We start from the raw sequence: 23,716 nt of genomic DNA, 5'->3' as shown, positions 1-23,716 counted from the left end.
TTAAGCATCATATCAATTTATTGTAAACATAAAGATAAAACCAGAGAAGACATTTCAACTACAAGAACATCCAAAGGTGTTGTAACATTAGACAAAAGAAAGCAGAATATATAAAGAGTCCACATGCAAAAATCAATGGAATAATCACCTCTTAGTTGACAAATCTCAAGAACTTCTCATACTCCCTGCAATATTGATAAAGAAAAATTAACATTCACAATCCAAAAAAAAAATTCATAATATCTATGAAAGTAAATAAAAAATAAAAATCTCACTATAATAAACGAATATTTGGAGTCTTGGAACCAAATTCCTTTGCTGTAATTGAATTTGATGCAACAGTTTTCTTCTTCTTGTTTTTTTGAAAGTGTCCTTTTATCCTTTGACTTCTTCCTTTTGTAACAGAACGAGTAGGATCTTGAACAATATGAGAAGAATTTAAATAAATGGAAGTATCTGATTGCTCTGTAGAAGTCAATGTAGTAATCAACGTATTAACAGCTTGTGAATCTCTATTATATCCTTCTTCAACAATCATCCGTGCCTCCTCATTTTCTTGACATTGCAACACCAAATTATAAAACTTGCGTGTCATTTCATGACGCCAAAGGAAGCAATCATCAACCTTCTCTAACCTCCCAGTTGTACTACTGAACTTGTCCCAAATTTCTGATTTAGCAAACTTTGTCCATCTTTTCTTAATATAATACTCTGGTATGGTAAATATCGAATTTATATGAAGGACCCTTAAGCAATGATAGCACAAAAAGCCACACTCTTCGAACTTCTTGCAAGAGCACGTGATTAGATTACTAAAACAATCAAATATGACACGATGAGACAACCCGGCATTGTCGTATGATGAAACATCATAAACCATCATTCTGTCTTCAAGTAGAACAATAATAGAAGAACTCGAGATTGATTTAAAAAATTCAGCCTCAAAATATCTAAAAATTGTCAATGTGTATACCTCAAAAGCATGCTTCAAAATCCCAGTCAATGGTAGGGCTGATTCAGGCATTGATCTTGAACATTGGAATTCATCTTTTTGTTCTTTGCTTCTCCAGTGCTTTAACGTTTCCTTGAAAATACCATAAAATTCAGTCAAGCTTGTGTTTTTCTTTGCACTGAACCCAATGGCATGGTTAGTGCTTTCACTTCTTTGGGAAGATAGAATTCCAGCAGAGAAAAAATCCTTGCTCAATCCAGTACACCATTTTTCCTTTAATCCATACAAACGATTAAACCAAGGATGATTCTCTAGTTTATACTCTGAAATCATAGATCTCCAACAGCTTTCAAATTCAGTTTCATCAACACAACCTGACAAGCATTTCTTAAAAGCATCTTTAAAAGAATTTTCACTTTTCAACTTTGCAAACCTACTGACAGCATTTTGATAAAGGTGCCAAAGGCATAGCCTATGTCTTGTTTCCGGGAAAACCTACATCAAAATAAGAAATACTTATTAAATTAACATAAGTCGTTATCTATAAAGTGAATACTTGGAAAACAAGAAAATTGAAAAAAAAAATACACTTCAACAATTATATATATATTTCAAAATTTGTATACCTTTTCTATTGCATTTGAAATTGCTTGATCTTGATCAGTGAACAAACTGACAGGGCATTTCCCTGCCATCGATTTCTTAAAAACTTCAAAGAGCCATTGGAATGATTCAACCTTCTCGTCAGCTAAAAATGCACAACCAAACATCACATTTTTCCAATGATGATTGACACCCACAAAAGGAGCACAAATCAAATTGTACTTATTAGTGCGATAAGTTGTGTCAAAAACCATGATATCACCAAATATGTCATAATCCTCCTTCATCATCGAGTCCCTCCAAAATAGATTACACAATCTCCCATCATCATCTAATTTAACTCTGAAAAAAAAGTCTTTCTGTTCAGCATCTTCTTGCTGTAACATTTCAATTACTTTCTGTGCATCCCCTCCTTCTATTGCATTCATTTTCCAACGGTTAACAAAATTCAAGTGATCCGTCAAAGTATGACCAACATTTTCCTCTCCCCCAACTTCATGTACCATATAACGATAAGAATCAGTAGCTCTCATCCCAGAAGACAGCATATCTTCAATTGCTTTACCCTTCGCATTTGAAATTCTCCTCTCTGAACGATGATGGTGACTCCACTCTTTCCTAGTTAATGCATGATTATGTATATTCACATGCGACACAACTTCATAAAGGCCTACGCCATTCAATTTAACCCTCAATGAAGCTTTACATTCTGTTCGTGTCAAACAAGATCTTTGTCCTCTCTTTACCACTGATCCACCAATTGAGTCTGGATTTAAAGTTTCTATTTTCTTCGATCCAGAACAAGAACAGACAAAATATTTCTCTACCACAACATCTGGATAGCTAGAGTACCTACTAGTTGACTTGCGAACACTAAAACCAATAGCCCTTGCATGGTTAGAGTACAATTGATACATATCATCAATTGTTTTTCTCGTCAAACCAATCAGAGATCCGGTTATGTCAACAGAACATATGTTGTCAACTGTAATCATTTCAGAAAATATATCTAGCATAAATAAAAAAAAATACGTTTTCAACAAAACCAAATATTTCTCATTAGTTTTATAAATGTTACTGTTGGGATCGGTTCAGAGGGTAGAGGGGGGGGGGGGGTGAATACACTCTGAAACTTATTTTCTTCTTTTACAAAATGATCAAGTGAAGTTTAGTTCACTTAATCTGTTTTCTCAACTTCTAAAACGGTTTGAACAACAAAAAAAAAGTTGCGGAAATAGTTCAGAGGTTTTAGTGATGCAAAGTTTATAATACAATGTATGAGCAGAATTTAAGATAAATAGCAGTAAAGACTAAGGCACGATTTATGGAAGTTCGAAGGCTTAATCCTTCTACGTCTCCCCTTCTTCCACTTAGGAAGGAATTCACTAGAAGACTTTGGTTATTACAACGTCTTGCAATACACCCACTTCAGACTTAGGACTTATCCAATGCCTAATCCGAAACTCCTAGATTTACACAGATAAGATTCTCAGTTCTTATCAGACTGGTGGAAGCTTTCAGAGTAGCTTCAAGTCTCTTCAACAATGAGTATAGTTGAATTGAGCTTCTCAAACTGCAGAGCGGTCGAGAGGCTTGGAAACCCTAGGATGATCCTTGACGATCAGATATGTGAACTGTAGGCGAGGGTTTATTTGAGCAGCAAAAATGAATGATCTTGTAAGTGTGCTCAAGTATATCAGATCAGGACTTCTGATATTATTCAAGTGATTGAGTTGATTGAGATTTTTTTCTGAATTGCTTGTCTCTCACCGTTGTCCATTTTTGTTTCTTGAGCAATCTTCCCTTTATATAGGTCAATCATCAACGTCTTTATTTTGAACGTTCTGATGCTGCATTGAATGCACATTTAATGCTCATAAATGCATTGATGATTCTGCATGAAGATCGTACACTGCAGACAACTTCCAGGGTCCAAAACTGGAATAAACGGTCGAATGCTTTATCTGTAGTCATTCTGTGTTTTTGCCATTTTGGTGCAACCTGTTGTCTCGATTGCAGGAGTCAACAAATCTTCTGATAAAAAGATCTTTGCAAGGAACATCTTGTCACAGGTACTTGTCTTGAGATATCCTGATAAGCAATTGGCATTCTACCTGTAGAGATATTTGTCCTCTGCTGGTTTGAATAACCAGTCGATAGGCTTGTGACTTCAGCCGGTCGAGAGCAAAGGCAGTTGACAAGCTTCCGGTAGATAGATTTATCCTCTGCTGGTTTTGATAGCCAGTCGATAGGCTTGTGACTTCAGCCGGTCGAGAGCAAAGGCGGTTGACAAGCTTCCGGTAGAAGGATTTATCCTCTGCTGGTTTTGATAGCCAGTCGATAGGCTTGTGACTTCAGCCGGTCGAGAGCAAAGGCGGTTGACAAGCTTCCGGTAGAAGTTGTAGTAGATTCCTGAAATACAATGGTTGGCAGCACATTCCTATACAATGAGTTGTTGTTTGTTATCACCAAAATATCGGATTCAACAATTTCCCCCTTTTTGGTGATGACAAAACTTAAGTGCTCCAAGAACAATATGAGAGCATTAAAATGAACTTCATTGAGAGAATGAATTTCATTAAGTACAATAGGCATTTTTATTACACCTACAGAAAAAAAAAAATGCAGCTGCGATAAGTAAAGAAGAGATAAGTTGTTCATCTTTTGAACCAACTGGCTCCTCCTGACCTATCGCCTTCTCTTCTTCTTCTGTCGGCTTCTTCTTTTCTTCTGGACTCTTCTTCACGTCTTCTTGCCTCTGCTGCTCTACGTTGCTCTTCTTCCCCCTTTTTGGCATCACCTTGGTTGAGTCGAAGGATGACCTCAGTGAGTTGAGTGCCAAGGCAGGCTTGCATAGTGTCTATTTTTGCATCGATTTGAGCAAGTAGAGTGGCTTGCATAGTGTCCATCCGATCATTCAACTGCTTATGAAGGCGGTTTTCGGATCGGATAACTTGTTCGGAGACGGTAGAGAGCGTGTTGATTTGAGTGCGATGATGATTAGTGATCTCTATGGACAGACGAGCAAGGTCTCGAGATACGGTCTCGAAATGCCGAATCATCGTCTGGCGTGAATTATCGACCGATAAGGATGAGTTTGTTATGTCTTGAGAGAAGGACCTAACCGTTTGCATGAGCTCATGAAGCCGATTTATCAAGGTATGATCTAGAGCTGCGGCCATGGCTTCAATTAAAGAATCATCAGTCTGAAGCATTTGCCCTTGTGGGTCATTTCTTGGTGAAACCGGGCTAGACTCACGATGATGTGGTGCGGGTGAACTGGCTGGAGAGCTACCCGATGGACCTTCCAATAATGGTACAGTTGGAGATGTAATAGTTTCGACTGCAGCCAATATGGTCGGTGGAGTATCAGGATCAGCACTTAGTTTATCCATAATGAGATCTTCCATAAACTTTTCAGTAGATGGAGACGGTTGAAGTGCTGGATCAGCATCAGTCACTTGCTGTTCTGGAGATGCAGGTGATACAATAGTGCTTGATATCTCCGTTGGGGGCACTATTGCTTCACTACTGCAAGGAGCCTCTGTCACAGAGGTGACAGGTATCTCTTGTGCTACCATTTCTAAAACATCTTGTGGACGACTGGGAGAGGTGTGAGCGGTCGTCACTGGAGAGGAGTGAGCAATTACAACTGCTTCCGGTTGAGTGACTGCTTGGACTGCGGTTGAGGAGGGGTCGACTGATGAAGATGCTGCCACACTCGATTTTAGAGCAGATGATTGAAAGAGGTCAGCAGTGATGAGATCGGTCAGAATCCCATCTAAAGAAGGGAGAGCATAGACGTCTTCTTCACCCTGATCTTGAGTGAGAAAGGTCTTCATCATCACTTGTGCTTCCAGCACATAAGCTTGTAAACAGGCTGCTGAAGCTGGTGTTTTGACATTGTTGAGAGCTTGGAAGTGCTGAAGTAGTTGAGTGATTTGACGTAGACTATCCTGTAGTCCAGTCAAAATCACAAAGTCATCGGCAGCGGTAGGACTCTTGGATTTGAAATTCTTGACACGCTCATTAATTAGCAGAGATAGCAGGCTTCCTCGAAGCTTCAAGTCTATGAGCTGTCTTCTTCCCAGAGCCTCCACGATATCTTCAGTATCAGCAAATAGAAGCATCTTCTGCTCAATGACGTTTAGAGATTTCCATTTAGGAAATATTTGAGCGAGTGTCAAGTGAGTGCGGGAGTGATGCCATCTGTCAAAACGTTGTAGATGACGCTTGACAGTACGGAGCACGTGAGAGATGATCAAATTGAGTTCTACCGTAGCTGCTGGTTGAGCCTTGGGTGTGTAGATCATCACACCTTTCCCTTTGTCTTTGGGATCAGCTAGAGTGACCTTAGGAGCTGATGAGGCACCTTCTCGGATTATCACACCCTGAGGAGCAGTAGAAGCAACAGCGGTAGTAGTCTCGACCGTTGGCAGGGTAGGAGCAAGTCCAGAAAGAGACTTTAACTTCTTGTGCTGCCTCTTCTTCTCGCCTGCAGGCGTGGATGACACAGCTGCTTTGGAGACCGAAGGAGATGACTTGCTGAAAGCTTGAATCAGTGGAACATTCTCACGTGATTCGTCTTCAGAGTCAGATTCGATGATCAGTTGGCGCTTGGCAGACTTCTTGGTATAGACTGGTTTGGCCACGACCGGAACCGTTGAAAGCGGTTGAGGGATAGCAATAACCTTTGCGGTCGAGGGCAAGGTGTCGACCGCAGTCTCTTTCTTGTTCAGAAATTTGAGAATCGTAGACTTGTTGAGCCATTTGGTGGGATGCAGAGGCTCAGTCTTGGAAAAGTCCACTCCAAGGACGCCCAAGATATGGCAGATTTGCAAAGCAAATCCCTCGGATTGCCCTTTGCCCCTGATCATTTCACATAGAATATTGAACAGAATGTCTGACCAGTTTATGTTGATCTTGGAGGCAATACAAGCCATGTATTGAAATTTCTCCAGCGTCACTTTGTCGTAAGATCCAGCCTTGGCCAGAAGATTCTTGGCCACGATATTAGTCAGTAGCCTGAATGGAGCTTTGAGAGATGTCTTCTGGGCCGGCAGTTTGATCGGAGCATCAGTAGTTGAGAACTCCTTCAACCAATAAGAGCAGTTACCATCTGGAAGATCCGTGCATTTTGTCAAACCCCTGGAGGGCAGATCAAATGTGCTGGCGAAGAACTTCTGATTGAAGGAGTAGGCCTCTGTCTTGATCAAGCATTTGATAGTCCCATGCTCGATTTGAGCGGTTGCGAAGAACTCCTTCAAAACAGGCAAATCGCAGATGGCGCTGCATTCCAGAAATTTCTTCAGTCCAGAGGCTTCAAGCATGGTGAAGACCTCAGATATTCCTGCGTTGTTTGCCTTAACAACGGAATCAAAGTTGATTGCGAGGCAAGTCTTCTGGATCGACATGATAGCTGTAGATAAGAACTCGAGCAGAGAGTAAGCAAAATCTAGAGAGTAATTCGATGATACGTTTAATACAATATGAAAGCTTTTAGCAAAGGTGAAAGATTGATATACGAGTATAAAGCAGTATATATAGGAATCTATGGGCCATAGGGTGACGTCATGAAAAGTATTTTTGAAATTCAAAAAGTTTTGAAGAATATAATCACCGCGCCCAATTAATATCATCTGGTTCAAAGCACAAGGCTGCTAGTACGAAGCCTGTCAGAGACTGGTTAAAGGCGGATGATATGCCAATATTTATGGCAATGTAATAGCTAAGCTTTTAATGGCATAATGGCAATCATTCCCCCTAAAAACATGCATACTAACTCAGATCTACTACGCCAAGAATATTTCGAAAATATGAAAACTTAGCGTCCGGTAGAGGCTTGGTGAATATGTCTGCTGCTTGCTGATCGGTAGAGATGTATTCCAGCCTGATTTCCTTCTTTAAGACATGATCTCGGATAAAGTGATGCCTGACATCAATGTGCTTTGTCCTAGAGTGCATCACTGGATTGTGAGTGATGGCTATGGCACTTGTATTGTCACAGTAGATTGGAGCTTCACTCGACCGGATTCCATAATCATTAAGCTGCTGTTGAATCCAGAGTATTTGAGCACAACAGCTGCCAGCAGCAAGGTATTCTGCTTCGGCGGTCGAGGTAGCAATTGATGTCTGCTTCTTACTTGACCACGAGATTAGTCTATCTCCAAGGAATTGACATGTGCCACTTGTACTTTTGCGATCAATTCTACAACCTGCATAATCTGCATCTGAATAGCCAATAATATTGAGATTTGAATCTTTGGGATACCAAAGACCCACATTAGTAGTTCCTTTAATATATTTAAGTATTCGTTTGGTAGCAATGAAGTGAGATTGCTTAGGTGCAGCTTGAAATCTAGCACATAAACAAACTGAATACATGATATCCGGTCGACTGGCAGTCAAATAGAGCAGTGAGCCAATAAGGCCTCGATACATGGTTACCTCGACCGGAATTCCCCCTTCATCTTTATCAAGCTTAATTGATGTACTCATGGGGGTAGATACAGTTGAGCATTGTTCCATTCCAAACTTCTTTACCAATTCCTTGGCATACTTGGACTGATTGATGAATATTCCAGTTTCAAGTTGCTTCACTTGAAGTCCAAGAAAGAAGTTTAGCTCGCCCATCATGCTCATTTCAAACTTCTCCTGCATCAGCTTAGAGAACTTTGAGCACAACTTGGGGTTAGTTGACCCAAATATAATGTCATCAACATAAATTTGTACTAGTAACACATGATCACCTTTTACAAATTTAAACAGGGTCTTATCGACCGTTCCAATTTGGAAATCATGTTCCAGTAAAAATTTTAGTAATGTGTCATACCAAGCACGCGGTGCTTGTTTTAATCCATAGAGAGCTTTGTCAAGTTTATAGATATATTGAGGATGAGTAGGATTGACAAAACCTGGTGGTTGTTCAACGTACACCTCTTCTTTAAGTAGACCATTGAGGAATGCAGACTTCACATCCATTTGATAAACTTTAAAATTCTTGAAGGCTGCATAAGCAAGAAAGATGCGGATTGCTTCTAGTCTTGCAACTGGCGCGAAGGATTCCTCAAAGTCTATGCCTTCTTCTTGTCTGAATCCTTGAGCAACAAGTCGAGCTTTGTTACGCACAACAGTGCCATGTTCATCGAGCTTGTTACGAAACACCCATCTAGTTCCAATCACATTTTGATTTTTCGGTCGAGGAACTAGATGCCAAACATTGTTGTGGGTGAATTGATTCAACTCTTCTTGCATAGCTTCAATCCAGCTGGCATCTGATAGAGCTTCATCTATTTTCTTGGGCTCTACCTGAGATATGAAAGCTGCGTGCAAGAATTCATTAATCATTTGACCACGTGTTTTTCGAGGAGCAGAAGGGTCACCTATGACCAACCCAGGTGGATGATCTTTGTTCCACCTAAAATAATTCCCTAAAGGGTTGTCATCAATTGGTTGATGAACGTCCTCGTTTACTGGATCATCATTGGCTAGAGGATTGTTATCAACCGGTGGATCCACTTCTGGCCTTGTTTGATCACACCCGGTAGAGGGAACTGGATCATCCTTCTTTGGAGGATATAGATCACTGTCACTCTCTTCCTGTAGATTTGTGTTTTCCAGTCTATGACTCAGATCATTTATGCTCCCTTGAGTTTGTTCTGTACAAAGAGTAGATTTATCAAAAACAACATGAATGGTTTCCTCGACCGTTAGTGATCTTTGATTGAACACTCGATAAGCTCTGCTAACGGCTGAGTAACCAATAAAAGTTCCTTCGTCTGCTTTAGCATCGAAGGCTGTCAAATGGTTTTTGCCATTGTTGTGGATAAAGCATTTGCACCCAAAAATTTTGAAGTATGAAATATCAGGTTTTGTGCCATTCCAGATCTCATATGGAGTTTTGTTAAATCGTTTATTAATCATAGATCTGTTTTGAGTATAGCAAGCTGTGTTAACTGCTTCTGCCCAAAGCCTTTGAGAAACATTTGAATCAGCAATCATAGTTCTGGCTGCTTCTTTTAAAGAACGGTTCCTTCTTTCAGCCACCCCATTTTGCTGTGGGGATCTAGCAGCTGACAGCTCATGCTTGATTCCCTGATCATCTAGATAAGTCATAAGAGTGGTGTTTAAAAATTCAGTCCCTCTATCACTCCTGATTCTATCTATCACAGTAGATTGTTCATTTTGCAATCGTTTAAAAAGCTTAATCAAGTGAGATGCAGTTTGATCTTTTGAAGAGAGAAAGATGACCCAAGTAAATCGAGAAAAGTCATCTATAATAACAAGAGAATATCTCATTCCCCCTATGCTTCTTACTGGTATAGGGCCAAATAGGTCCATGTGAAGTAAATCTAAGCATTTGGAAGAAGACATACACCCTTTATTTTTAAAAGTTGCTCTCACCTGCTTTCCTAGTTGACAAGCAGGACAAACTTTATCTTTTATAAAAACTCCTTCAGGCAGACCAGAAACCAAATCATGCTTCCTCAAGTTAGAAATGGACTTAAAATTTAGATGATTTAATCGCTTATGCCACAACCAATGTTTATCATGATGAGCAGTAAGACAAGTAGGTGAAGAAATATATGAGCAAGACCAGTTTACCTTGTAGGTGTTTAGGTCTCGTACACCGGTCATAAGAGTCTCACCTTTGTCATTTTTTATGAGGCAAGTGTGTTTGTGAAACTCGACCGAATGATCATTGTCACATAGTTGACTAATACTTATCAAATTATAGCATAGTTTGTCAACAAGTAACACATCTTTAATAATGATGTTACCATGGATAATCTTACCCTTACCCACGGTTTTACCTTTGGAGTTGTCTCCAAAGCTGATCTTTGGTCCTTTGCACAACACCACTTCTGTTAGAAGTTCTGGATTCCCTGTCATGTGTCGTGAGCAACCGCTATCTAAATACCAGGTAGTGTCCTTGATAGAAGTGGTTTTCTCACCCGTTTGGACTTTTAGTACCTGCAAAGAGTGAAGAACTTTTGGTACCCATATCTAGTAGGGTCCAGGTCGGATTAGCCCTTTTGGGACCCATACCTGGAACACCCTTACAGGTTTGCCCGTGTGTGTGTCCAGAAATCTGTGCGGTCGATAGGCAGTAAATGTGTGTGCTTGTGAGGTTGTTGTGTGCTGCTTGCCTTTTTGATTTTCATCAGTTAGCCTGTACCTCTTTTGAACTGGCCTGCAATTAAAATACTGGTAAGGCTTCTCCTTTGACCATCTTTTCTTAGAGTAGTTAGACTCATTCCATGGCCTTTTGAAATTAGATTGGTTTCCCTTTCTTCTTTCATTAGGTTTTGGTTTGATCCAAGTTCCTCTTTGATTAGAGATCTGGGGATCCACATATCCCAGCCCTCTATGCTTAGAGCTTCGTTCGTTAGATACTTTCTGATTTTTGTCAAAGCTGCACTTATCGTGTTCATATATCGTGCTGGACCTGACAAATCTTATTTTGTTAAGATTGCCTTTGACCAGGCTTGACTGAATACAGGATTCCATAGACTGTTCATTTGTTCCAAACCCTAGACCGGTTTTATCATGTGCCGGTCTTTGGATTTCTTGAATCTTGTCAATGGTTACAGAAGATTTATTCCAAGCCTTAATGGTTTCAAGTAGTTTTTTATTCTCAATCAAGGTAGCTTGGAATACTCTTTTCAAGGTGTCATTCTCAGTAGCCAGCAGACTTAGCTTGACCTTAAGACCATCAAGCTCTTTTTGCTGCATGCAGCTTGATTCGCTTGACTTATCTTTTAGGTCAGCTCTTTCTGCCTTTACTTCCTCGAACTCCTTGGATAATGCTTTGTATTCATTAGCCATTTCGTGTAAAGCAGTAACTAAATCACTGTGAGTAAATTCAGGTGAGCCAAAGTCAAATACCTCCTCAGCTTCTTCTTCGATGTCGGCCATAAGGCATTCCACTTTTTCATCATCGCTGTCATCTGAAGAGCTTCCGGTATTGGAGTTGTCAGAGTCAGACTCAGCCCACTTGCTTTTGCTTTCGTCTGCTACTAGAACCCTTTGGTCTCTTCCTTTTCTAAACGTCCTTTTATCCTCCTTACCCCTTCTTCTTTCGGAGAATTGCTTCTGATCATTGCTCTTAGGCTTGGTGCATTCTGCAATGAAGTGGCCTGACTTGCCACAGTTAAAACAAGTAGGACCATCCTTTGTATGGTCCGATTTATGATAATTTTTAAATTTAGAATTGTTTTTACGCATAAATCTACCAAATTTCTTGACAAAGAGTGTCATGGCTTCATTGCTGATTTGCTCAGCTGATCTCTTTGGAGCTTCCTCGACCGGTGGACATATCACGGTTGAGGTTAAGGCCTTGGTTGGTTGAGAGGTAGATGGTTCATCTTCTATCCTCATGTTGAGCTCGAACTCGTAGGCTTTGAGATCTGCAAAGAGATCATGCAGTTCAACCTTGCTTAAGTCTTTTGACTCTCTCATGGCCACTGTCTTGATCTCCCATTCTTTGGGTAAAGCTCTCATAACCTTCACAGTAATTTCACGATTAGTATAAGTTTTACCTAAAGCAATAAGATCACAGATGATACTACTGAACCGTTCATCAAATTCAGCCATGGTTTCCCCTGGCTTCATTTTGGCGTTATCATATTTTTGAATGGCCAAAGTGAGCTTGTTTTCCTTTGTCTGGTCATTCCCTTCACATAGCTGAGTGAGCTTCTCCCAAATCTCCTTAGCTGTGGAACATGACTTGATTTTGCTGAACATATTCTTATCCAATGTTTTGTATAGGATGTCCCGTGCCACATTGTCAAGATTGGCCTTCTTTTTGTCCTCAATGGTCCACTCAGCTCTTGGTTTCTCAATCATTTGTCCTGCACCATCGGCTAGAGCTGGGTTGACCTTCATAATTTTGATAGGACCGTCTGTTATGACATATAGCATGTCATCATCCTGTGCTGCAAGATGTGCCTGCATGCGAATTTTCCAATCATCATACTCTTCTTTAGAAAACATAGGAATTCTGTTGAAAGAAGTCATGATTTTAAAACTTCAGATCAGCAGTTGAGAAAGGAACCCGCTCTGATACCACTTGTTGGGATCGGTTCAGAGGGTAGAGGGGGGGGTGAATACACTCTGAAACTTATTTTCTTCTTTTACAAAATGATCAAGTGAAGTTTAGTTCACTTAATCTGTTTTCTCAACTTCTAAAACGGTTTGAACAACAAAAAAAAAGTTGCGGAAATAGTTCAGAGGTTTTAGTGATGCAAAGTTTATAATACAATGTATGAGCAGAATTTAAGATAAATAGCAGTAAAGACTAAGGCACGATTTATGGAAGTTCGAAGGCTTAATCCTTCTACGTCTCCCCTTCTTCCACTTAGGAAGGAATTCACTAGAAGACTTTGGTTATTACAACGTCTTGCAATACACCCACTTCAGACTTAGGACTTATCCAATGCCTAATCCAAAACTCCTAGATTTACACAGATAAGATTCTCAGTTCTTATCAGACTGGTGGAAGCTTTCAGAGTAGCTTCAAGTCTCTTCAACAATGAGTATAGTTGAATTGAGCTTCTCAAACTGCAGAGCGGTCGATAGGCTTGGAAACCCTAGGATGATCCTTGACGATCAGATATGTGAACTGTAGGCGAGGGTTTATTTGAGCAGCAAAAATGAATGATCTTGTAAGTGTGCTCAAGTATATCAGATCAGGACTTCTGATATTATTCAAGTGATTGAGTTGATTGAGATTTTTTTCTGAATTGCTTGTCTCTCACCGTTGTCCATTTTTGTTTCTTGAGCAATCTTCCCTTTATATAGGTCAATCATCAACGTCTTTATTTTGAACGTTCTGATGCTGCATTGAATGCACATTTAATGCTCATAAATGCATTGATGATTCTGCATGAAGATCGTACACTGCAGACAACTTCCAGGGTCCAAAACTGGAATAAACGGTCGAATGCTTTATCTGTAGTCATTCTGTGTTTTTGCCATTTTGGTGCAACCTGTTGTCTCGATTGCAGGAGTCAACAAATCTTCTGATAAAAAGATCTTTGCAAGGAACATCTTGTCACAGGTACTTGTCTTGAGATATCCTGATAAGCAATTGGCATTCTACCTGTAGAGATATTTGTCCTCTGCTGGTTTGAATAACCAGTCGATAGGCTTGTGACTTCAGCCGGTCGAGAGCAAAGGCGGTTGACAAGCTTCCGGTAGATAGATTTATCCTCTGCTGGTTTTGATAGCCAGTCGATAGGCTTGTGACTTCAGCCGGTCGAGAGCAAAGGCGGTTGACAAGCTTCCGGTAGAAGGATTTATCCTCTGCTGGTTTTGATAGCCAGTCGATAGGCTTGTGACTTCAGCCGGTCGAGAGCAAAGGCGGTTGACAAGCTTCCGGTAGAAGTTGTAGTAGATTCCTGAAATACAATGGTTGGCAGCACATTCCTATACAATGAGTTGTTGTTTGTTATCACCAAAATATCGGATTCAACAGTTACCTTCACTAGATGGTACCATATTTTGTTCACTATTAGCTGCCAGATCAACTTCTTCATCTATAATAAATTCAGGAGATATGTCAAATATTATTACAAGAAACAACTAAAATGAAAATCTTTTGTATCGTTTACTGTTTCAGATTTTTATGTTGATGAAACCAACTACCTACTATCTATATATTTGTTGAAATCAACATAAAGACTAAGTTAACTAGTTCCTCTCACCGCATATTATCCAACTCTTAGTACTTTGTACAAAAAACTCAGATTTTTGGATGCAAAAACTCAGATTTTTGAAAATGCGGGAGGTTTTTTTTTCAAAATTAAAATCAGAGCAGTTTTACAAGAAATTCAAAGATGATAATTCAAAATATATATTTGTGTTAGTTAGACAAAATAAGGGCATCTATGTTGCCTAAAAATTCACAGCTTGATTACCACTTGTTCAAATTACTAACATATACATTAATCATTATTTGGGTTCCAAAACATATTATCTTGGAATTCTCTCGACTATTCAAGCATATTGAGCATTCATATATATACATTTTTTAAGCATCTATATATATACAATTCATAAGTTATGTCAACCTTACCTTGGTTTATGACTGTATCATCTTCATCGCCAAGAACGACGACAATAGAAGTAAAATTTTGACCTACAATGTAAAAAATATAATATAAAAGGTAAAACTTTTTGTGCAATGTGTGTGAAAACTAAGATGAAATGAAGTTCTGGAAAAATTAATCATTTTGTATGTAACAAATGAAAGTAATACATTTTTATATGAACAAAAACATTTGTACTTCAAAAGTTAAAGAGTTCGTTAAAATGAAAAAATTTACCTTTCTGAATATGAGTTTCAGCTTCATTATCCATATCTGATTTTAATTATCCAACAACAAACAAGAAAAAGTATGACAGCCAATGAGAAGATCTAGCCCTTTCTAATGCCAAATAAACAATCAATCAGTTCAAATACTAAATATTTGATCGTTTGCTTGTTAACTTTTTAACAAGCAACTAAATACTAGTGCATGCAAGTCACCTATTCTGTGTGCTAAAGCACAAATGCCTTATGATAAGTCCTCAAACTCAAGCAGCAGCAAACACTAGCTTGAAGAATCTGTAGAAAAATCTGAAACAGTTAAGAAGCTAAGAAGGTTGCGTATTTCAAGAGTTCCTGTATTGCAACACAAAAAATACTACTTTATTTCATAATGTCAGATCCAATGAAACAATATGTATGAAAATAAAATAATGACCCATTAAACCTAAATTCAAAATATTTTAGTAACAAGAAAGAGATTAGCTAGGAAAACTAAGTTCACACGATATTATAAATAAAGCAAGGATGAATACCATAAACTGATCAAGGTCTGGATCCTTGAAAACATCTCGAGCAGCAGCCCCACCCGCTGCCTCGCCTCAAACTCTTGGTGGATCGCCGTCAGATGTAAATAAAGGCACGAGGATTAGAAGTCAAAAAATTTCCTTTCTTCATCAACCAACATAAAGAAGACTAAGATGTACACATTGGGATGATAGCATTGACACAGTCGGCTATCAATTATTAGCATTCCCTATCTAGGCTTATGATTTGTCAATCCTTTCTATGAGGCATACAAATATGTAGGAATCAAAAGAAATAAAAAAAAGAAATAAATTAAAAACAAGGGCATGAAAGCAACGTGAAAACAAATTAAATCAACAATCGACTAAGCCTAAAAACTTTACAAATCTTGAAAAATAATTACCAATTACCTGAGTTGTGCTTCTTCGAGATGTGCTTGGAATTATTTGTTGAAATAGAACGCAGAAATTGAGTTTCTCTGTTCAATTTTGTGTGCGAGTGAAATCGAACGCGTGGCTGGAATTTGGTCAAAAAAGAATCTAAATCGAATCCCATACACCAAAAAAAGAAATAAATTAAAAACAAGGGCATGAAAGCACCGTGAAGACAAATTAAATCAACAATCGACTAAGCCTAAAAACTTTACAAATCTTGAAAAATAATTACCAATTACCTGAGTTGTGCTTCTTCGAGATGGGCTTGGAATTATTTGTTGAAATAGAACGCAGAAATTGAGTTTCTCTTTTCAATTTTGTGTGCGAGTGAAATCGAACGCATGGCTGGAATTTGGCCGCTCACTTTTTGTAAGCAGAGCGATCGATAAACTTAAGAAATTGGATTAGAATCTGGGGGTCCGATTACGTAGATGGATCCGGGTCAAAGATCCGTCACACGAAAACTACCCGTGCAACGGTTGCATATAAGTGTTTGCCCTCTTTCAAATACTAACTAATTCTAATAATTTAAAATTTTATCGTAATTTTTTATATACAAAAAAATTATAAAATAACTAAAACATCTTAATTTAATCTTGAACCTTTTTCCCCCAGTACAGCACCCACAAGTCCCGTACTTGTGGCTAAAATTGTTATCCTTGTTTGTAGTGACCCGCACGAATCACCTACTAACTAGCAGTCTTAAGCATGCAATTAGGTTTAACATAAAATTAGCAGTAATTCAAACCTGATCAGAGTTTATTGCTAAAACTAAAAACCCAATATATACAAGATAACCGGCGGAATACAACCGGTAAAAGCAAGCCAAATGTTTTTCCCAAAAATATATACAGATTGTAGTATAAAATTCTATGCTCCTGAACCTGCAGCTAACTCTGTCTCAATCCACCCGTTCCGCCCCGCTTCAGACATGTCTCATCGAATGGGGTGTCCAAGATAATATCAAGAACGTGAGCGACTAACGTCTAGTACGTGAATATGAGTAAACATACAAATATGATGCATGCAAGTACGATGACTGGGTAACTGGTCATCTATAAAGTCATGTTCAAACTAGGCGCCATGAGTGTAGTTGTGGGGACATCGGGTGCTAATCTCAATTATTAAACACATTCAATAATAATCTGAACAAATAAGCAAAAGAAGCAAGCAACTCTACTTCTTAACCTGAGTCTTCACTTCTATATTTTTCAATCTCGAGCTATCCAAGCCATGTCTGACTCGCTCATGCCCCAACCTGATGCAATGCACACATACAAATAAACAACAGTCAGATAACTCCGGTGTGAATAAAACTCAGTATAAACGACATGCATATAAATCATTTAAACATATTGAATTTATATGCCATAATAATCTTAAATTACAAAACATGTAATAACACGTAATTCATGGAAGCATAATTGATTATTAATCAAATGAAACTAAAATATTTATTAATATAAATATTAATTGATTAAGATTAAGATATTATAAAATTGAAACTCATGAATTTGTCTCTACATCTTTTCACTTTGCGTTTTTTTTATTAAGGGATTTAAATTTAAATATAAGAGGCTCCCTGTTCCATATGTCGTTGGGAGAAAGTAGGAAACCGTAATAGTAAATTGGTTTGGAATTACCTGGATGGTGTGAGACAAGAGTGAGGAGAAGTATGAGTTAGATCGGTTCCAAAGCCATAGGTGGTCCTGTGAGTGCATTTTTTGGCAGAGGAAATGTTGAGGGTCTGCGTGTGTGGGTTTTTTTTGTTTCTAAGAAATAGTGGGTGAGAAAGCGTTTCGGAGACGGTGGCTTCCAATAGATCAAGGGTAATAGGGTAAATTCACAATTGGGGAGTGAACAAATTTATTAACATGTTTAAATAGAAGATAGATTCATTTTGCGTTTGTTTATTAAGGGATTTAAATTTAAATATAAGAGGCTCCCTGTTCCATATGTCGTTGGGAGAAATTAGGAAGCCGTAATAGTAAATTGGTTTGGAATTACCTGGATGGCGTGAGACAAGAGTGAGGAGAAGTATGAGTTAGATCGGTTCCAAAGCCATAGGTGGTCCTTTGAGTGCATTTTTTGGCAGAGGAAATGTTAAGGGTCTGCGTGTGTGGGTTTTTTTGTTTCTAAGAAATAGTGGGTGGAAAAGCGTTTGGGAGACTGTGGCTTCCAATAGATAAGGGTAATAGGATAAATTCACAATTGGGGAGTGGACAAATTTATTGACACATTTAAATAGAAGATAGATTTGTGGGAGATGTTTTTGTAAAATCAATTATTATGATCATGTTAAAAATGAAAAACTATGTGTATTGTTTTTGTTTTTTTCCTATAGATGAAGTAAATGGATTTTTTCCACAAAAAATTAATTTGAACATGTGAATCCGAATGAAACTATATATGCAAGAAGTTTATCAAGAAAATAAGACTTTATCTTTCGTTTATACACATTTGCAAAATTTGTGGAAGACGCTTTTGTACGAACTCACATATTTATTTAAATAATAGAATAATAGATAATAGATATTCTATGTACTTGTTCGTGTGTAAAATATATAATCGAATAAAATAAAGTAGAAAATATGGCAAAAATATATTTAAAAATATTAATAATATTTTATTTTTTTGTTTGAAAGAGTGCATTGTATAATTTTTAAATAAATGAGTTAATTGAAGAGTCATATAAATACATAATTGAGAAAAAAAACATAATTATGTAATAATAAAAAATGGTAATCGTGTAAATTTACAATGGACTCACATATTATATACATGTAGATAATAGATATTCCTCGTACTTGCTCATGTGTGAATTATATAATTGAATAAAATAAATTAGAAAACATGGTAAAAAATATTTTAAAAATAGTAATAGTATTTTACTTTTATATTCGAAAGAATAATGATGGGATCGAAAGCAATGTGTAGAATAGGATGATTACACACTTTTAAAATATTTTGAGCTACAATAGCTCGGTTCTTGAAATATTAAGCACCGATGAATTAAATGAGATTGGTTTCAAAATCAAACGGAAAATACTTGAAATAATCATTCGTAGAAACTGATTTAACATTTTGTAAATCATTTTAAAAGGATGCAAATTGATAGACGAAAACAATTTAGTTGAAACATTTTATCAAACACTTCGAATGCAGCATTTAGGTATTTTAACACATAAAATGTTTCAAAAATGCAATCCAAAAACAACAACAACAAATAAATTCAAGAAATAAAGAGACACATATTTGTTTATGAATGTTCGGAGATTTTAACAACTCCTATGTCACATCTTTTTCCTCCTCGGAAGGATAGCACCAGAAGACTTTGATTTATACAACTCATTTGTACAAAATCAATCCACTAGGACTTACCCACTGCCTATATTATAACTTGTAGCCACTCGATTGATTGTAGGTTGCCTCACAATCTGTATAATGTTTAATGCCTCTTATGCCAAGACTACAAACACAATCTTTAACGTCAAGTGTTGAAACTCTCAATCAACTAATCTATGATATACATCTCTTGTATATGTGAGTGAGTTGGGTGTGAAGAACTTGAGTGGAAAAGCTCAAGAAATTTGTTGATGTGTTCTTCATACTTTGGGCTTGCACTCAACTAGCTGGTAAATCTTGTTTAGACGTCCATGCTTTGAATCTCCTTGAAAAGTCTGTATTTGATCTTTAAGATGTTGTATGTATTTATAGGGTTCAAGAATGATATATCCGTTAAAGACAAAAATAGAACCGTTAGAAGATTTTGTATTGTTTCTGGAGTAGTAAACTGATCGAATAACTTGGAGCTAAACTAATCGAATAACTCGAAGCTAAACTGATTGAATAGCTTGGAGATCAACTGATTGAATACCTTGGCATGATCTGTTGATATATGGGCAAAGTGATGAATACAAAAGTTGTAGCCCTTGATCTTAGATTTCCAACTCCGCCATAATCAATCAATTTGGAGTTCATAAGAAAAAGTTATGCTTGAAATATCAGAGCTGCTCAAAATTCAGTTCAATAAAAAATCAGTTGAGTGCATATCGATAGTTTAGTATTATATATATTGATTCGTTGATTTCTGAGCAAAGTGTTAAACATGAAAGTTGTATCCATTTCTCTTATATTTCCACGGAATCAAGAATCAGTCCATTTCGAGTTTATATGAGGAAGATATGCTTGAAATACAAAACTGTGCCAGAGAATTTCAATTCCAAATTAGCAACTTCAATGCAGTTTCGCAGCTTTTTATACTTCGATTCAGAATATGATTTGTAGATCATTGTCTTAGATTTCCAACTCATGTTGAATCATTCCATTTGGATAACCGAGCTGCAAGATATGACCAAAACTGCTCGAGGTAAAATGATGATGTGTTCTTGCTCGACTGATGCAATTCAATTTGGTGTTGCGACGTCAATTTGATCTAGATAACATACGTTTTTTCTCACTAATGTGAGATATAATATGTTACAAATTGAGTCTACTATGCATTAGTTTTGACGGCTAATCATTTTCATCACTGAGCTATGAGATATCATCAAAAACCTAGAGTTCGCTAGAAATTAAGTTTAGCTAATTTCGAGTTTTGGCTTCTATCTTGAGTTGACAACTTCACACTAGAGTAAATATGTTTGAAACATAATAAAAAGTTGTTATGATCAAAATCAAGATTGTTTGTTTTACAAAACCCAACAAATACATTGTATAATTTTTAATTTCTAAATAAATAAGTTAATTGAAAAGTTATATAAATAAATAATTGAGGGAAAAAACAAATTATATAATAATGATAAATGATAACCATGTAAATTTACAATGGACTAACATATTTATATAAATAATAGATAATAAATATTCAACGTACTTGTTCATGTGTGAATTATATAATCGAATAAAATAAATTAAAAAACATGGTAAAAAAAGATTCTAAAAAAATTAATAGTATCTATTTTTTTATTTGAAAGAGTGTATGACATAATTTTTAAATAAATTAATTAATTGAAAAGTCATTTAAATAAATAATTGAGAAAAAAACACATTAATTAATAGCTAGAAACTCAACACAACGAGATAATAAAAGTGTTCCTAGGCGGTTGCTCACTGTCTCGCTTTTTTACCAGGCTATGCTTCTAAGAGTTGCCCGCCTAATCTTCCGCGTAGACTACACCCAAATGGCCTAGGCTGGCAGAAATCCACCTAGGTGGTTATAACTATTTTTTATAAAAAAAAATAAAAAATAAAAAACTAAAAGAGAGAGACGTGATGTGATAAGCACACAGAGAGAAAAAAGAACCGCATAAAATAAAATCAGGCAAAAAAAATTAAATTTTATATTACGTATGAAGACTTGATATCTATTAATATCTATGTTGTTGTTCTTATTATTATTATTATTATTATTATTATTATTATTATTATTTGTTATTGTTGTTGTTGTTGTTGTTATTGTTGTTGTTATTTTATAAGAGTTTCGAAAAAAAAAAACTAAAAAATATAAGACATAAAAATTATATTTTATAGTAAAACTCATGAATTCTTCAAATATTTATTATTTAGATTTTTTTAAAAAAAAAAACCGTCTAGACCCACCTAAGCGGCTAGGCGCTAGGCGGTGGGTCGCCGCCCACCTATCGCCTAGCGTTTTTTAGAACATTGTATATTAATATGCAAGGAGATGATAAAAACAAATGGAGTATTTAGTTACAACAATAATTAAATTGGTTTAACTTCTTGGAATCTTGTTTTGGTTGGAAAACAAACCATGACGATAACATATTTGTTTTATGTTTTTCTATTTTCTTGGTTGAACGTAATAGAAACTTTATTTTGGTCGAGAGATGCTAGGACAAGTACCAGAAAGCTGTTGAACTAAAACATTGGATTTCATTTAGACATGTCTTTTAAAAACATTTTTAGTGTTTTTAAATGAAAAAAACTTAAAATATGTGTTTGAACTTTGGACAGAATTTTTATAAAATGTTTTTGAAAATTACTTATGAAAAAGTGTTCTCTCTAAGTATAATTTTAAGAACACTTGATATAAATTTTTAAATATTTTTTGAATAGAGCTATGAAAGAAAAAAATGAACATTCTTTTTGTGTTAAAATGTTTTTATAGAATAGTTGTCCAAACACATATTTATTTTTAAAACAATTTATTTATAAAAAAATATTTTTATAAAAACGTTTCATAAATACATATTCAAACGGAACCTAAGTCACTCAAAGTTAGACATGTCAATTCGGGCCGCCCGCCCCGCCCAGCCCCGCATTGGCTTGCCATCAGGCCAGCCCAACCCTTCATGGGTTGTGGGTTGGGCGGGCCAACCAGCCAAAAAATAAAAAAAATTCAAAAAATATTTTAAAAAATTATACATAAACAATTATAAATGATATAAATATTTTAAAAATCATTCAAAATAAATAATTCATTATAAATAATATAAGTTTTTAAAATTAATCAATTAAACATAAATTATAATAAATTATATAAGTCATTTAGAGCTTATAATCATATATAAAACATTTCAAACAATATAAATTGTTCAAAACTTATCAATCATACATAAAATATTTAAAATATTAATTATAATAAAAACTTTGGAAAAAAAATTGGCGCCCCGCCCCGCCTCGCCTTGGCCAGCCCATTTCGGACCGCCCCTAAACGTAGGGGTGGGCAATCGGTTCGGGTAGTTCGGGTCCCGACCCGACCCGAAACCGATCGGGTGCAAAATTCGGGTAGATCGGGTTTTTAATCGGGTTCGGGTATTAACCAAACCCGACTAAAACTTAATCGGTTCGGTTTCGGGTAATAAAATACTACCCGAAATACCTGATCGGGTACCCGACTATCCAATTATTATTTTTTTAAAATATATATATATATATATATATATATATATATATATATATATATATATATATATATATATATATGGGCTTTGGAATAGGAATAAGCTCATTAATTTCAATAAATTTGATTGATATTAACCTTCATTTGGAAAACCCGGTCATATTGTAAATTTGGATCAAATGATATTTAAATTTTTTTTTTGAAATTGATTTTTTTAAATCTTAATCAAATTATTTTTCATAATTTTTGTTTTTATTTATTATTCATTCTTCCATGGGAAAATCTTGTCGTAATTGGAAACCTATGATTCAAATGATTTTTTCATGCTCATTTTTTTTGTTTTTGAAATTGACACTAATAAAAAAAGAGCAAGAAAATTAAAATTATTTTTCTTCATTAGGCACAAGGTTAAAACCGAACCCGACCCGAACCCGATTTAATCGGGTACCCGACTAGTCGAGTACCCGAGGTTGTCGGTTCGGTTTCGGGTAGTGCAAAACACAACCCGACTAATCGGGTACCCGACCCGAACTACCCGAAACCCGAATTACCCGACCCGTGCCCACCCCTAAACGGGCTGCCAATTTTTCAACCCAACCCGCCATTTTTTAATGGCGGGGCGGGCTCAACCCGAATTTACATCTCTACTAAAAATAAATAAACATCTACATTTATATAATGTTTTTCACGTGCAACACCTAGTATATTATTAAGGTTATAAGACACTTGCATGAACAATGACAGATGAAAAAATGTTTTCCGAACCCCACACGCTCAAGAATGAACATTTGTAGCATTGAGATTTTAACGGGTAACTTGACTATAAACAACTCAATTCTGGACGGTCAAACACATTACTGTAGATCTGAGCTCTGATACCAGGATTAGAACCTGGGCTTTTATAGATTGATACCATATTAAGAAATTGGATTTTGACCTAACTCCACTCCAAAAATTAGCTAAAGGAGGGAGTATTTGTCTTTGTCTATATATAAGAAACTCTAATGAACCTTATCCAACCGATG

The 23,716-nt window shown here is 36.5% G+C and overlaps 1 protein-coding gene across 1 annotated transcript; it reads right to left on the bottom strand.

The window, feature by feature from the left end:
* Nucleotides 1–274: 274 nt before the first annotated feature.
* LOC140878304 (protein FAR1-RELATED SEQUENCE 5-like) lies at nucleotides 275–14,917 on the bottom strand. The gene is made up of 5 exons (XM_073281904.1): nucleotides 14,884–14,917; nucleotides 14,634–14,696; nucleotides 14,038–14,094; nucleotides 1,579–2,564; nucleotides 275–1,447 (listed from the first exon to the last, which is right to left on the bottom strand). Exons 1-5 carry the CDS (start codon nucleotides 14,915–14,917, stop codon nucleotides 275–277), a joined length of 2,313 nt encoding a protein of 770 aa, XP_073138005.1.
* Nucleotides 14,918–23,716: the final 8,799 nt, after the last annotated feature.

The sequence above is a fragment of the Henckelia pumila genome, chromosome 2 (assembly GCF_033568475.1).
Source record: "Henckelia pumila isolate YLH828 chromosome 2, ASM3356847v2, whole genome shotgun sequence".
In the NCBI taxonomy this organism is placed as follows: Eukaryota; Viridiplantae; Streptophyta; class Magnoliopsida; order Lamiales; family Gesneriaceae; genus Henckelia; species Henckelia pumila.
The sequence above is the reverse complement of the archived record's forward strand: the minus strand, read 5'-3'. Positions and strand labels throughout refer to the sequence as shown.